A 15,348-nucleotide genomic window follows, 5' to 3' on the forward strand; every position below is an offset into this window, starting at 1 on the left:
TTTTATCGTTCATAAATCACTACTATGGCTGCAACTTGACCCAAAAAACAAGCTCACTCTTTATCAGCAGACTCACGATGAACATTAAAATAAACTTTTATAGGAGATAAGTGACGAGTGACGGAGTGAGTCGTCTTATGGGGGAGGAAATTGCATAAAATTTGTTTTTTTAAATGTGCGTCGTAATTAGAGGTGGGAATCTTGGGGCACCTCACGATTCGATTGCGATTACGATTCAGAGGCTACGATTCGATTATAAAACGATTATTGATTTCCCCCCCAGGCAGCAGAAAAAAAACAATGTATTTTGGTGCTTTTAATGTTTCGTACATTAGTTACAAAAATAGTACAAAAGTCCTCTCAGGCCTAAACAAACTACTATTTCAGTATCAAGTTAACAGTTCAAAACAGTAAATAAAATACTCAAGTCCTCATTCTGTAACAACAGCTTTTAAGTATATTCAGTCTTCAACAGAATAAAACATAGCATTGAGCAAAAATATATTATTTTTATCCACTCAAAAGTGCACTGAGGTATAAATGAAAGACAATGTGAACTACTACTTCAATACAAATGCCTTAAAAAAAGTGCTTTCCTGCTTTTTAAGTTGTGTAAAGATGAACATGTAAACATTAAAGTTTCTCAGAGGTACAAAAAAAAAAAAAACCTCAAGTGCTTTTCTGCTTTTTAACTTGTGTAAACATGAACGTGTAAACATTAATGGGATCGTTCGGCTTTTTTAACATGAATCTCAATTTGATCCTCACCTCCCGTGTGTGCGATCAGCGCTGACTTCGGCGTTGGACGAGAGGAAAATAGTCCAGCAAGCTGGCTGGGGTCTCGGAAATAAAGCGTTTTTCTTCTAAAAACTATTTGTTTTCAAAAGCGTGATACATTTCCACCACAATACTCTTTTCTGAATAAAGTCAGACGCCATTACCGCCAGCCACTACTTTTCTGTTCGTTCGTTCGTATCACTGCGCGGCGCCCTGTAGAACGCTAACCGACGCACTGCAGCCAGCTAGCTGATACTTCCGCCTGAAGTTGTTTGCCTTTTCGGAGCAGGTCTGATCTCACGAAGAGGTGGGTTGGTCAGCTCAGCCATGCTTGTTGTTGTTTTGAATCTCGAGGCGTGAGTTGTGGATGTGTACTCTCGGTCCGTCCCAAAAAGCGTCCCGAAGACCGCGCGCGCTACTGCGTTTCAGTTCCGCGTACTTTTCGCTCGTTTCGCTTCCCTTGGCATATTTATATAATCGGAATTTGGACATTTGTGAATCGTTCTCGATTGTTGCACGGCCGAATCGTGAATAATCTAAGAATCGGAAATTTTGCACACCTCTAGTCGTAATCCTCTCATTTCCCAACCTCCATGAATCTCTACCTACAGAAGCCTTGAGGGAGGTATTTCGCTGTCACTTTGAATCACAGGTGGACCATCGCACCTGAGGGGGTTGTCATGTCACGTACGGCAACACGCTGCAAAATTCTAAATAACCTAACACGTCTGACGAGAAAGTGACACTTTTATTGCGGGGAGACACTTTGGGGAACGTTGTAAGCCTTCAAGTTTTGCTTTTGACCTGAACGCACACAAACAAAAACTAGATCATGTTGGATCAGCAAAGCTAATGCTAATATGCTAACACCGCAGCTCTGCTTAGCTTTTGACTATGATGTAATTAAGAGCTGTTCCGTGAATTCAAACGGGGCAGAAAGATGGGAGATCTTTGCTTCAAATTCATAGGTGGCGGATAGCTACCTGCTAGCTAACGCTAACCTGAGCAATGCATCCAACAACATTGCAGCTCCGCTCAGATTTCTGCTTTGACAAGATAGTGGTGCCAAAATTAGTTTGGCCAACAATGCTAGTTAACTAGAGAGAGGCTTAGAAATAACAAAAACAAATGAACACCAAAAAATAAGCCTGTAGGGGTAATTTATTTTGGCCCCGCCCCTTGACTGCGATAATGTGACTACATTTTGCTAGGCGAGTCCACCTGTATCCTCCATGCGCATTCCACGCCGAGAGCCGTGTACCTGTTGACACATGCTCTGCGGCATGGAATGTACTGACACACACGCACACACTCGGCGTGTTGTTAGCACACACATGCGCCAGCTATGACGCGAGGCCGCGACAGCGCAGCGGCCCGAGAGCGGGTGCCCACAGGAAGCGGCGGCGTGTTTACTTTCCAACAATAGCCGGCAGGCACGGCGCGGAGCGGACGCTTCCTGACGCTTCTGAACAGGTTTGCTTTTCGGAAAAGCGACTGGAACACTTGCATAAAAAATAATAATAATAATAATTGGTGGGGGACAGTCTAAAACATGTCAACAACATGAGCTAATCATAGACACATCAAGACTTGTTTTGTGGCGAAAGTAGGAATTGACAGAATTGCTGCTAATCGAGAGTGGACGAGAATCATGTTTGATCATTGATCCCAGCTACCGGTACCTTGCGTCAAAAATTAACACTACTCGAGCTGGTATTGAATACAAATCCACAATAAACAAGCTTGGCTACTCGAGAGTGGACGAGAAGCACTCCGTTGAGAATTCGCACACATTAACGAGATTCTTGCCGTGAATTAAAGTTAAACAAAGTCAACAAAAGTTGTGATAAAGATTCATTTAGAATCTTGGCTGAGAGAGAGCGGATGAGAAACTTGGCAGTGATCAAGAACACTCATCGTGGATGGTCTAACAATTAAAATCATCCGGGTTCTAGCTCTCGACATGACTGAACATGAATCCCCAAAAGGTTTGGTGTAAGAGTCACACTCTGAATTGATTCAGCTTGAGGGTGGACAAGAAACACTGCATACCTGTTTCACTGTATCTAAGTGTCTTGGACAGCATACCAGGGATTCAAAATCATCAGAATTCTTGCTTTGCTAGTGACTTGGGGAAGGGAAAGGCTACTCAAGAATAATGACTGCTCAAGAGTGGACGAGACACATTTTACTGGCAGGATCGTTAACTCCAGCTATCTTGAAAACATCTTCAACTGCTTACCCTGTAACAACAAATAATACGCTTCTTGCTCAGATCTGGTATAATAACCCCCAAAGATTTGGAGTAGATTCATTCAGTAATATGGCCACTCGAGAGTGGATGAGAAGCATGTGCAGAGTGCACGTTTGACCAGAACCAACTTGAATATCTACGATTGTTACAACTCAAAATCAGAAGGACTACTTCCCTGACATTGAAAAATAATCCACAAAAGTTTGAAAATTAGAATTGTGACTGCTCGAGAGTGGATGAGAAACTCAACTAAGCCTTGAAAATCTTGGATTGCATATCGTTTAAGTATCAACAGAACTCTTTCTGTGACATAAAACAATAATCCCCAAAAAGTTTGGAATTCAGAATTGTGAGTGCTCGAGAGTGGACTAGAAACATGCAGATTGGATCTTTGATCCCAGCTCACAGCTGGCAATCGAAGCTGTTTGAGCTTATTTATTTTTTAAATCACACATCCTGCAAAGTTTTGTATATTTGTAGAATGTACCGGTACGCAGTGGACCAGGGGAAAACGCCCGAATCGGCTCTTTTGACGTTTACTGGCGGAGCGAGCGCGCTTGTTATGGTTTGTTTCACGTGCGTACAAAAGCGCCCTATGGGCGGCGTGAAAAGAGGCTTTCTGGTTGGCGCGCCGACGCAAACAAACAGGGGATCAAGAGGCGTCAAAAGAGGCCCTTTATGAAAAGATGGAGGTGCAATAAAAAAAAAAAAAAAGGGAAAAAAAAACGCTTGCTCCGTTGCCTTTCCACAGAGGGGACGTGTGAACGCACCACAGATCGCACTTGCATCCCAACGGGCCGCTGTCATCGGACCCACAATGCAACAGGGCTGTCGCTGTCAAAACGCACGCTGACAAAGCAAAAAAGTCAATGACGCACATCTTGGATTGTGCATCATTAAAAAAAAACAACAAGAAGCGTGCACTGAATTGGAAAGAGGTAAAGATTGGAGTAAGTTTCATTCAGAACTGTGGCTGCTTGAGAGAGGACGAGAAACACTCCATGGTGGGACCTTGTTCCCAGCTACCTTGAGCTTCTTGGGTTTGGAAACTATTCAAAATCTACAGGATTCTTACTCTTTGGATGGCGTACGCAATTTTGAAAAAAAAAAAAAAAAATTCTGGCTGCTCGAGAGAGGACGAGAAACATCAAAGCGATTGGACGTTTTACCCCAGACGACTCCCTCATCTAGTGTTAAGAAGCATTGTCCAAAATATTTCCTAATCTTGCTTTGAAATAGCCCAATTTTCCCTGAACGCTTTAAAATTTTGACTGCCCGAGAATGGATAAGAAACATGTCATGATTGGACCATTTTCCCAACTATCTTGAGCTTCTTGTGTTTGGAAACTCTTCAAAAATCTGCAGGATTTTTGGTCTTGCTATGACACACAATTTTGAAATAAAAAAAATGTGGCTGCTCAAGAGTGGACGAGATGCCTTCAGGGACAGTCTGAAATAATAGAATGTTGTACAGCTGTATCTACCCACTGTCAGCCGTGACATCATATCTTTCAACGTTGCCTTCAGTGACAATATGACGTCATAGCCTTCCTCACATAACTTCAGCCTTTAATGGGCTGCCTGAAATCATAATTTCCACAACATAACTGACGTACATTTTGTTCAAAGTGTGGCCTTCAGGGACGGTTACTAATTGTAGCTAATCTAACCTCTTTATTGTGTCTACTTTTAATGCGTGCAGACTGTAGCGTACAATATGTAACGTCCCCAGTTTGACTCAGCGTGGCTACTGTCACAAACTCGGTGTTTGTACACGGTCATTTAGTAGTCCAAGCCATTTAACTCCACTTTACTCGCTATTAAATAGCACGTATTGTAATTGAATAACGTAATCCGAAGGCGAAACAAGTTAGGTGAAGTTTTGAGCTAACTGAGAGGAAGGGGGGGGGGGACGATGTGCTAATTTACAAGCGCGATGGCTTCACGTACCTCTGCCGTCCGCAAGGCGGGCGGCTTCCTCAGTGCCAGCTTGAAAGAACTTTCCATAGCTCCGGTCATTTTCATAACGTCGAATTTGCAACTAGGAGGAACTTATCCTTCCTCTTCAGTCGATTTTTAAACTTCGGGTGGTGTCACATCCCCCGCGTTGGAGCTTGTCCTCGCCCGGGCGCGCATGGACCGTGGAGTTTTTCAGCTACCCGCCCCTCCAACCGGGCAGCAAAAACACGCAATTAAAAAAAACAAAAAAAAAACTCAAAAGGCGTCAGAAAAGAGCGTCGTAATCCGGTTAAAAAGTGCCACAAAGTTGTATCCGCCTCGTCATGGGTTCCGTACGTCCATCTCGACCGCCGGCGCCCCCGCGAGTTCCATCCGAACGGTGGAGATTTTTGGTTCCCTCCTCCCGGAGAAAGGAACGAATGTGGCCAGTTGACGACATACATCTGCTTGCCAGTAAAGTGGCGCTGCGTTCAAGTACAATAGGACGGGGAGCAAGCAAGTAACAACGCACGGCGTCTTCCATGTAAAGTTGACGTAAATCCTAAATAAGCAAATCCCTACCTATACAAATAAATCCATTAAATTGTTTTACCTTGTGTTGAGCTATTTAGAATATAAATTGACCACGTTGTGCTGGTAAGTGCAACTTATACGTACTTTTACGTAGTCCGTGAAGGCATCACCGACTGCTGACACTTTCAGTAGCTGTGAAAAGTGAAGCGAAATCTGACTACCGTAATAAAAGCCAAGTTCATAAATAACACGATTTTATTATAGCAATTTTATCACTTATTTACTGGTCAATACACCGCATTATGTAATCGTGTCATGACAAGAAACGGTGCGTGTTCTTCTGAGTCACTTTCTTGGGACACTCCTTGAAGTAGTGCTCGTCTTTTATTGCATAACTGGGGCGAGCGCGATAGTTTTACTCCACTTTCTCAACCGCAGGGGGGCGGCATCGAAGGGGCACAATCGAACCAAAACCACTGAGTGGGCGGTAATTGTCGGTTTGTTTGTTTTTTATTTAGAAATTTAATGTTAAAGTAATTGAAACCATTTAAATTAGTACAATAAAAAAATATTGGAGCAGAATAAATATATTTGTAACTGTAATTATGTTCGTTGTAATATATATATTTTTTTAAAGGGCAATATGAATCAACATTTGCTTTTTGTAAATCACAAAATAGATTTTAAATTATCAATAAAATGTGCGCTATTAATGCAGCAAATTTGAATAATTTTAAGGCCACCTTACAGTGCTAATTAAATAACACAATAGTCATTTAATATTTAAAAATTCTTGAAAATTGTCATCAATGTTAATGTAAATTTTTTTCAACTTTATGAATAAAATAATCCTAAAAATTGGACTTGCACCAAGTCAGTGGTTTAAAAAAATGTACATGGTGTTGTTGACAATTTCAAAAACAATACGAAAAACAGGAGACTCATTTATTGTCCAAATGTCTGCATCTTTATTGCACAACATTCCCATAAAATTGGGAAAAAGATATTTGCAAGGAGACAACTGTTGAAAAGGTATAAATACATGGAAATGAATTGTACAGTCCACAAAAATAACTTAATCAATCATATACAAAGGACGCAATCATATACGAACAATAAGCGCTAATCAACGTTAGCGCTTGTTTGGAAGCCTGCGATAACATCGTCATATTCCATTAAGACAAAAAGAAAGCACGGTTAAAAACAAGAAGAAAAAAAAAGGACTCTCAGAGGGTTTTCCTACATCTTGTTGCGGTTACTGCTTGCCGTAAACGTGGTAGGAAAGTGTGAAAATATTCAGCATTTTCTGTTTTGGTTGTAAAATAGACAGCTATGATTCCACGGGGCGAGGGGAGGGGGGGGGGGGGGGGGGGTACATGTTGATTTAAAGAGTTAGGAATCCCTTTTGAATAAATGACCTCGGGGTAGTTTTGTGAATGGCAAGTAAAAAGATCTGAGGTAGTGTTTGGAACTTTTCTGAACCGGTTTGTCATGTCATATTTGAATAAGAACGGGGGTGGGGTGTCAAATTGGCTTGTAAAAAAAAAAAAAAAAAAAAAAGACAAAAAAAAATTTGGCATCGTTGTTTTAAAAGACATCTTTCACCATGGCTGGCTTGTTGGAGATTGTACGGGGAAAACAAAACACAAAATCCAATAGAAAATACCTCAAAGTGTCTTTCTTGGCGTTAAAAGTTAAACAAGTACCAAGGAATGCGAAGGTCCACAGTGAAAAGAGATTTTAAAAAATGACATGACCAGATTAAAATCTGAATCTTACAAGTCAAGAAATAACCAGAAAACAATAAAAGTGGTATATTAAAGAATATGTTTCATTTTATCATTAAAGAAAAGTTGCATATTTTCAAGAAACAAAAAGTTTAAGGTTAGATATTTTTGACAAAAAAATTGCTGTATTTTGTGGTATATTTGAGAAAAAAGTGGACGTTCAGGGAGGGAAAAATTCTCCTTTCAATACAATACAATCACCAGGTTGATATTGTAAGATTATTTTTTTTCCCCACCAAAATATACATTTTATTTTTCTCCAAAATAAATGTCTTAGTTCTCATAAGACTCTGACTTCATTTTGGTTATGGATTATTTCCTTTCTTCTCAGTGTGGTCCTAACACTCCTTTCGTAATAAAGTCTTTGGCTTGGTGTCCGAAGGAGGAGGGGGGAAAAAAAAATAAAATAAAAAAATAACCATTCCAAAAAGACGGCTCTTCCTTTCTTGTCCAACAGCACCCTCCTGTGGTGTGTTGGGGGTACTGCACCTGTCAGCAGCAAACAAGTGTGTGAGGTCCACAAAAAAAGAAACGAAGGAAGAAGGAAGCCAGGAAGACTCGTTCCCTCGTCCTCACAGCAAGATCTGGGCTACGTAGGGCGAGTGCGTGCTGGCCACGGCGGCCAGAAGCGGCAGGTCGCTCGATTCGATTCTGAAATCAAACAAATGACATCATAAATCATGACCCAAAAAAAGTATTTGTCTTTACTTCTGTCCCTTCTTCCTTTTAAATACGTGCATCTTAAGTGTATTGCATATGGACTTTTGTATAACAACAACAACAATGATGATGATTATAACAATACTGGGTGCTCACCCTAAGACCATGCCCAATTCTTTGACATGGACTCTCTTCTGCCCCTTCAGGTACTCGGCCAGCATCTTGCTCTTGAAGTAGATCTCTTGCAGGCGGTCCTCCAGGTGCATGATGCACTGAGGACGAAGGACATCCGTCAAAATATGCGCCGCCAAAACCTTACTAGACAAGCTAAAAGTCTCATGAGATTTGCTCAAGTCACAAAAGATGTTTCATTGAAGCTTTTATGGAATCTCATGAGATTTGATCAAATCTCATCAAAATTACTCTAGTCAAAATTTCGGAAGTTGGGAGATTTTTTTTTACAGGTTTAATAAGATTTTCTGGTCTCAAAATAATTTCTGAAGACGAGAGATTTATTTTTAGTAATTTTTTTTTTATAGGTTTAATAAGATTTTCTGGTCTCGCAATTTCTAAAGATGGGAGATTTTTTTTTACAGGTTTAATAAGATTTTCTGGTCTCACAATTTCTGAAAATGGGATACATTTTTTTACAGGTTTAATAAGATTTTCTGGTCTCGCAATTTCTAAAGATGGGAGATTTTTTTTTACAGGTTTAATAAGACTTTCTGGTCTCGCAATTTCTAAAGATGGGAGATTTTTTTTACAGGTTTAATAAGACTTTCTGGTCTCACAATTTCTGTAGACGGGAGATTTTTTTTCTTATAGGTTTAATAAGATTTTCTGGTCTCGCAATTTCTGAAGATGGGAGATTTTTTTTTTTTTTTACAGGTTTAATAACATTTTCTTGTCTCACAATAATTTCTGAAGACGAGAAATAAATTTTTATTTTTTTTTTTTTTACAGGTTCAATACGATTTTATGGTCTGACAATCTCTGTAGACGGGTCACGGGAGATTTCTTTTTTACAGGTTTAATAAGATTTTCTCGTCTCACAATAATTTCTGAAGACGGGAGATATATTTTTTTTACAGGCTTAAGATTAGCTCGTCTCACAAGCTCCTCTGAAGTCTGAAGAGATTCTGGGAAGTCTCTGTATTTGCACAAGTCATGAGATTTTCTGAAGTCTCACAAACATTTCCTTAAGTCTCAAAAGACATTTCACTAAAATCTCATCAGATGAGCGAGATTTGGGACCGTCTCTTTTTTGAGATTTTCTTCTGTTTTAAGAGAGTCTTACTGGATTTGCTGAAGTTTCACAAGATTATCCAAAGTCTCAAGAGATTTTGGGCAGTCTGGCTATTCGCAGAAGTCAAGAGATTTGCTAAAGTCTCACTAGATTTGCTCAAATATCGCAAGATAATCCTGAGTCTCATGAGATTCTGGGAGATTTTTGTTTTATGTTTCATTCTTTCTTCAAATCTCTCATGGCGACTGTCCCAGCTTTAGAAGATATTTCTCTTGACATCAATTTTGTCTACATTTCAAATGGTACAAATTTGGAGGCGTCGTCATGCGCGCGCTACCACGTACAAAGTTGGGGGACATGTTGAGCTTGTAGAGCTGCTGCGTGGAGTGCAGCAATCCTGACACCAGGCTGGACACCAGCACCTCCTTGCCCAGCTTGCCCACATCGGTGGCTCTCCTCTGGCTGCTGGCCACCTGCACCGTCCACTTGTCCGTGTCGGCCACGATGCAAACGGCCTCAGCGATGGGCTCGTCCAGCACCGGGTGCTGCGTACGACGATACCGGGTAAACATTACTCCACTTTTTTGTTGCCCCCAATTTGAGATATGAAAACGTGTATATTTACTTGGACGGCGTGCGTGAGCTCGGCCATGAGGCTCTGCCGGAGCTTGTCGTCGCTGGGCATCCCGTGCAGCACAAAGTCCGGCACGTAGGTGGGGCAGTAGCCGCCGAACAGGGAGCGGCCAAAGTTGGCGATGGTCGGCTTGGAGTAGTTCTCCACCAGTTTGGAGCTGCCAGGACGAGCAACACGTGAGTAAGTTTGGATGTACAATTTGATATTCAGCTTTGTGACGGTCAGATCAATGCATCCATTTTGTGCTATATTTTTTTAATTAATGTAGTATTTGAGAGGCAGTAATTCAGATCCAGTTAATATGCTGTCAATAGCAAGAGACGTGTCAGTTAAAAAAAAAACAAACAAACAAAAAAAAAAGGTTATGCGAGACATCAGTTAACTTTGGCGTTATTGTGACCGGTTTTCGGCTTTTTGATGGTTATGACCAAGTCATTTCAAAATAAGATAATGCCCAGGGGTTATTAAAAGAAACGCAGAAACATGGGAGAATTTGCAAATGCTGAATCACGATATATCTAAAAAGTTTCGTTTGATGCCTCGGGATCGTTATTTTAGTTTATGAAAACTAATGAAAATAACTCAAACGAAAATTTAAAAAAAAACAATTTTGTTAACGAAATAAAACAAAAACGAAAACAAAAACTAACTAAAAACTAAATTTCATGTTTACAAAATTGATTAAAAATAACTAGAATTATAGCAAAAATAGGGCTGGGCGAAATCAATAATAAAAATGAACAGATTCACCCCGAAAACTAATTTTAAAAACAAAACTCAAAATGAAATCAATAATAAAAATGAACAAAACCACCCTGAAAACTAGGGGTGTTAAAAAAAAATCGATTCGGTGATATATCGCGATACTACATCGCTTCGATTCAATAATCGGCAGAATCGATTTTTTTTTTTTTTAGGATTCACACCTTGAGCATGGAAGAATGTTATATGAACGGAACATTAAGCCTTAATATTTTATTTTAATGCTGTTCAAACATGAAACAGATTACAACCTCTATAAGACTGAAATTTCAGATAAATAAATAATACATTTTCATATAAATCTTACACTCTACAAGCTTACTGATTAGTATTTTCTAAATTTGAATGAAAAAAATCGCAACAATCGACTTATAAATTCGTATCGGGATTAATCGGTATCGAATCGAATCGTGACCTGTGAATCGTGATACGAATCGAATCGTCAGGTACTAGGCAATTCACACCCCTACTGAAAACTAATTAAAACTAAATCTAAAAACAAAACTCAAAACGAAATTAATAATAAAAACTAACAAAACCACCCTGAAAACTAATTAAAGCTAACTAAATCTACAAACAAAACTCCAAACGAAATCCAAAGTAACTCAAGTGAAATGTCCAAAAACTTTGCTTGAGACTGGCACTCACCCCGGGAACGGCACCATCACCTCCTCCTGCCAGTCGTCCGTCTCCTCGTTCTCGCTGTCGCCCAGCGCGCTGTCCGAGCTCTCGTTGCGCGGAATCTCCCAATCGTTCAGGGGAGCCGTCTTGGCCTTTTGCTCCTCACCGCCGTCCCGCCGGAGAACGGGCACGGACAGGACCAGTCCCTTGTCGCACGAGTCCGTCGAGGCACACCTGCACCTCCTCCGCGCGTCCGACGGGCCGTCGGCATTCCCCGCTCCTCCCTGGCCGCGGCGTCCCGCCCCCGAGGGGTCCAGAAGGTCCTTGCGGAGACCGGCCACGCAGCCGCCGGCCTCCTCGTCCCGTTCGTCCGCGTCGTCTATCGTCCTCGTTTCCACCGGGTTCTCCGCACAGAAGTACTCGTCGAATTGGCTGTAATCGGGAACATCGGCGCTCCACCGGGGAAGTTCGCCTGACGCCCGCTGAAGGGACGGCGGCGGTGGCGGCGGAAGCTGCCGGAGCTTTCTGTGCTGCTTCATGTCCTCCTCCACCTTCCTCCGCCGGCTCTCCGTGTCCGACTCGGGCGACATGGAGTCGCCGATGAGGAAGGTGACTCTGGCGGACGGCTCCTCCGTCACCATGAGCGACATGGGGCCCGACGTAGGCGGGGAGTTCTTATCCGGAGGCTTCTTCTCCGGGAAGGGGTCTCCGACGGGTTCCCTACCCAAGCCCTCGTCCGGCCCACGCTCCCTCGGGGAGCACGAGCCGACAGGCAGCAGCGTCTCCAAGCGGACTTCCGGGTTGCCCGACTCACGGCAGGGCCCCTCGGGCTCCTCCAAAGTCCGGCAAACGTCGTCCTCGAGGGTCCCCTCACCCTCGTCCTCGCCGTCCTTCTCCGCCAGGTAGTCGCCGGCGGGCTTGTGCAGCGTCACCAGCACGTAGTCCGACTCCTCCACCTCACCCTTGCGCAGCGAGGTGGTGATGAGCGAGCCGGGCATTACGATGGCCTCGTCCTCGGCGCTGTCCAGCATGTGCGTCTCCAGCAGCTCCGAGCAGCGGATGAAGTACGTCAGCACGTAGAGGAGGCGCTGCACCAGCTCCTGGCGCCGGCCCACCACCACCGTGCGCGACAGGCGCACCGGAGAGCCGATGGCGCCGTACAAGTCGCCTGAAAAACGCATAAGGAGATGTTTTTTTTTAATGTGTCCTTTTATTTCTCATCACAAACAATCACAGTCACTTTTTTTGTGTGTGAATGCATTGCAGTTCTTGGCTATGACCACTCGGTGTCCCCATAAACCTACTTTCAAATGCAACATGCTAGCTATCGTTTTTCACTTTTTTTTTTATTTTATTTTTTTTTATTGTGCTAATTATATAACTAAGTCTAGTAATATCAGCTATTTTTGTCATAAACTATTTAAGATGATAATTTACACCAATATTCATTCACTATATTTGGAAGAAAATGCCATATTTTGTGATAAAATTAGCCACGTTTTGAAAAACATTTACTTTTTTTGTAACAAAATTCCATATATTTTGCGAATTTTTTTTTTACTTTTTTTGTAACAAAATTCCATATATTTTGCACAAAAAAAAAAATCACTATATTTTGTCACAAATAGATCTATTTGTGTAACAAACAAAAGATGTCTGATCAAAATTGAACACGTTTGGGAACAAACAATAACTTGCAAACAATATGCCCTCTTTTATGCAAATAACATCACAACATCCATCCATCCATGTTCTTGACCGCTTATTCCTCACAAGGGTAGCGGGGGGTGCTGGAGCCTATTTCAGCTGGCTCTGGGCAGTAGGCCGGGTACACCCTGGACTGGTCGCCAGCCAATCGCAGGGCACACAGAGACGAATAATCATCCACACTCACAAGCACATCTAGAGACAATTTGGAGAGCCCAGTTAACCTGCCATGCATGTCTTTGGAATGTGGGAGGAGACCGGAGTACCCGGAGAAGACCCACGCAGGCACGGGGAGAACATGCAAAATCCACCCAGGAAGTCCGGAGCTTAGACTTGAACCCGAGTCCTCAGAACTGGGAGGCGTGCCCGCCCAACATTACATTTTCTAACAAAATTCATTACATATTGTAATTATTTCTGCCTATATTGTAAAAAAATAAATACATAAATAAATAAATAAATAAACAAACATTTTTCAAAGGTATCCACTATTTTTTTTTTGTTGAGTTCATTATATATTTGTGGAATCTTATTACAAAATTCACTACAAAAATGTACCACATTTTGTAAAAACATTTTGAAACAATATTTACCAATATTTTGTAATTTGTTATTTTTGTGCAACAAAACACAGTGCATTTATTCTGGCAAAACTCAATACATTTTGGAATCAATATCGCTGTATTTTTATTTTTTTTTAACAATATCCATTATACAGGACTGTCTCAGAAAATTAGAATATTGTGATAAATTCCATTATTTTCTGTAATGCAATTAAATTAAATAAGCAAAAATGTGATACATTCTGGATTCATTACAAATCAACTGAAATATTGCAAACCTTTTATTGTTTTAATATTGCTAATAACGGCTTTTTTTTTTTTTTTTTTTTTTTACTTGGTCTGAGGAAATATTCTAATATTTTGAGATAAATATCTTGAGTTTTCTTAAGCTGTAAGCCATAATCAGCAATATTAAAATAATAATAAAAGACTTGTAATATTTCAGTTGATTCGTAATGAATCCAGAATGTATGGCATTTTGCTTATTTAATTGCATTACACAAAATAATGGACTTTATCACAATATTCAAATTTTCTGAGACAGTCCTGTATTATATGAAAAAAGGTTTTATATATATATTTTTTTAACAAAATGTACACTACACTATTTTTACATAAATATTCACTGTATTTACCTAATTTATCCCCCCAAAAAATTAGCTAAATATTTTGCCTACACTCACTATATTATAATTGGCATATTTTTTTTTTTAAACAAATTCACTATTATCTGTGACAACATTTTCAGATTTTGCAACAAATTTCACCATAGTGGAACAAAATCTGCACTGGATTTTGCAATATTCACTCTGGGACATTCTGAGGTGCATATTTTAATGAACGGTAGGGCTTTTTTTTTTATTATATCAATATAAGAAAAATACTGCCCTGTGGCATTAATTCTTCATTTTTTTATGCAGATCTAGATAAAAGACACACACCTAGGAATGTGTTTCGGAGAGATGAGACTAAATACAAATGTTTTTATGTTTCAGGTTTCCCAAATGAGGATAGTTTGGCCACGGCAGAGATAGAAAAAAATGTATTTTTTTTGTTGGTGCAGACTTATGCATTATAACATATATTCCACATTGCCGTCCCTGACCGAGTTGCGCCCACAGCGGGTTGTACGGGTGCGTCTTGGCCAGCATGTCCACGCTGGGCGACGAGTGCTTCTCCAGGAAGATCTTGATGGGCGGCTGGCCGTTGGGCATTACCGTGGGCACCCAGGCCAAGTGGTTGGTCAGGACGGCTGTCAGCAATGCCGGGAGGAACCTGCCGACGTCAAAAGACGGGACCAGTGAGACCAACGGGAAGGGGCGCGGGGGCTTTATCGCAAGTTGAAAAGGTCAAAAGTGGACACACGCATAGACACGTTTTCACACACACATTCTTGCGGCATGATTCACTTCTCATTTCTAAACAAGCGTCTACTTCCCTTCCTGTCCCATGACTCCACTTTGACACGGTGGTTAGCTGGTCACGTGCCGCACAAGTCGACAACACAAACGTTCGGAAGACGATAACACAACTGTATAACTTCATTAAAGGTTGAGGGAGAAAAAAAGCTATTTGATTCCTTGCAGGTATTAAAATTTATATCAAAAATGTTTTTTGAATGCAGTCGTTTCCTGGTGCTACAATATAAATTGTTTTCTTTAAAAAAAAAAAAAAAAAAGATAATCTTTCAAGTTTTATTTTTTATTTTTTTAAAGGAAAAATAATTACTTTTATGCAATTCACTTAAAAAAAAACAAATAAAATGAATCTAATGGAGTCATTATATGGGAAAGTATTTTAGAAATATTTGCCAAAAAATGTGTCAGAATGTTAAGTAATTTTATTTTTAATATAAACATCTTGAT

The 15,348-nt window shown here is 40.8% G+C and overlaps 2 protein-coding genes across 5 annotated transcripts in view; both read right to left on the minus strand.

Moving 5' to 3' along the window:
• rapgef6 (Rap guanine nucleotide exchange factor (GEF) 6) overlaps window positions 1-5,419 on the minus strand; it is an 86,049-nt gene extending 80,630 nt beyond the window's left edge. The window contains 1 exon segment of the mRNA XM_077504662.1: window positions 4,982-5,419. Within this exon segment, the coding sequence (XP_077360788.1) occupies window positions 4,982-5,056 (75 nt within the window). The 5' untranslated portion in view covers window positions 5,057-5,419.
• Window positions 5,420-6,447: 1,028 nt separating this feature from the next.
• fnip1 (folliculin interacting protein 1) overlaps window positions 6,448-15,348 on the minus strand; it is a 35,200-nt gene continuing 26,299 nt past the window's right edge. For all 4 annotated transcript variants that reach the window (XM_077504886.1, XM_077504885.1, XM_077504888.1 and 1 more), the window contains 6 exons: window positions 14,589-14,758; window positions 11,241-12,381; window positions 9,822-9,987; window positions 9,541-9,741; window positions 8,107-8,222; window positions 6,448-7,941 (listed from right to left, as the gene is read on the minus strand). In XM_077504886.1, coding sequence (XP_077361012.1) covers window positions 7,863-7,941; window positions 8,107-8,222; window positions 9,541-9,741; window positions 9,822-9,987; window positions 11,241-12,381; window positions 14,589-14,758 — 1,873 coding nt within the window. In that variant the 3' untranslated portion in view covers window positions 6,448-7,862. The remainder of the gene's footprint in view (window positions 7,942-8,106; window positions 8,223-9,540; window positions 9,742-9,821; window positions 9,988-11,240; window positions 12,382-14,588; window positions 14,759-15,348) is intronic.

This window comes from Festucalex cinctus, chromosome 18 (genome assembly GCF_051991245.1).
Source record: "Festucalex cinctus isolate MCC-2025b chromosome 18, RoL_Fcin_1.0, whole genome shotgun sequence".
NCBI lineage: Eukaryota > Metazoa > Chordata > Actinopteri > Syngnathiformes > Syngnathidae > Festucalex > Festucalex cinctus.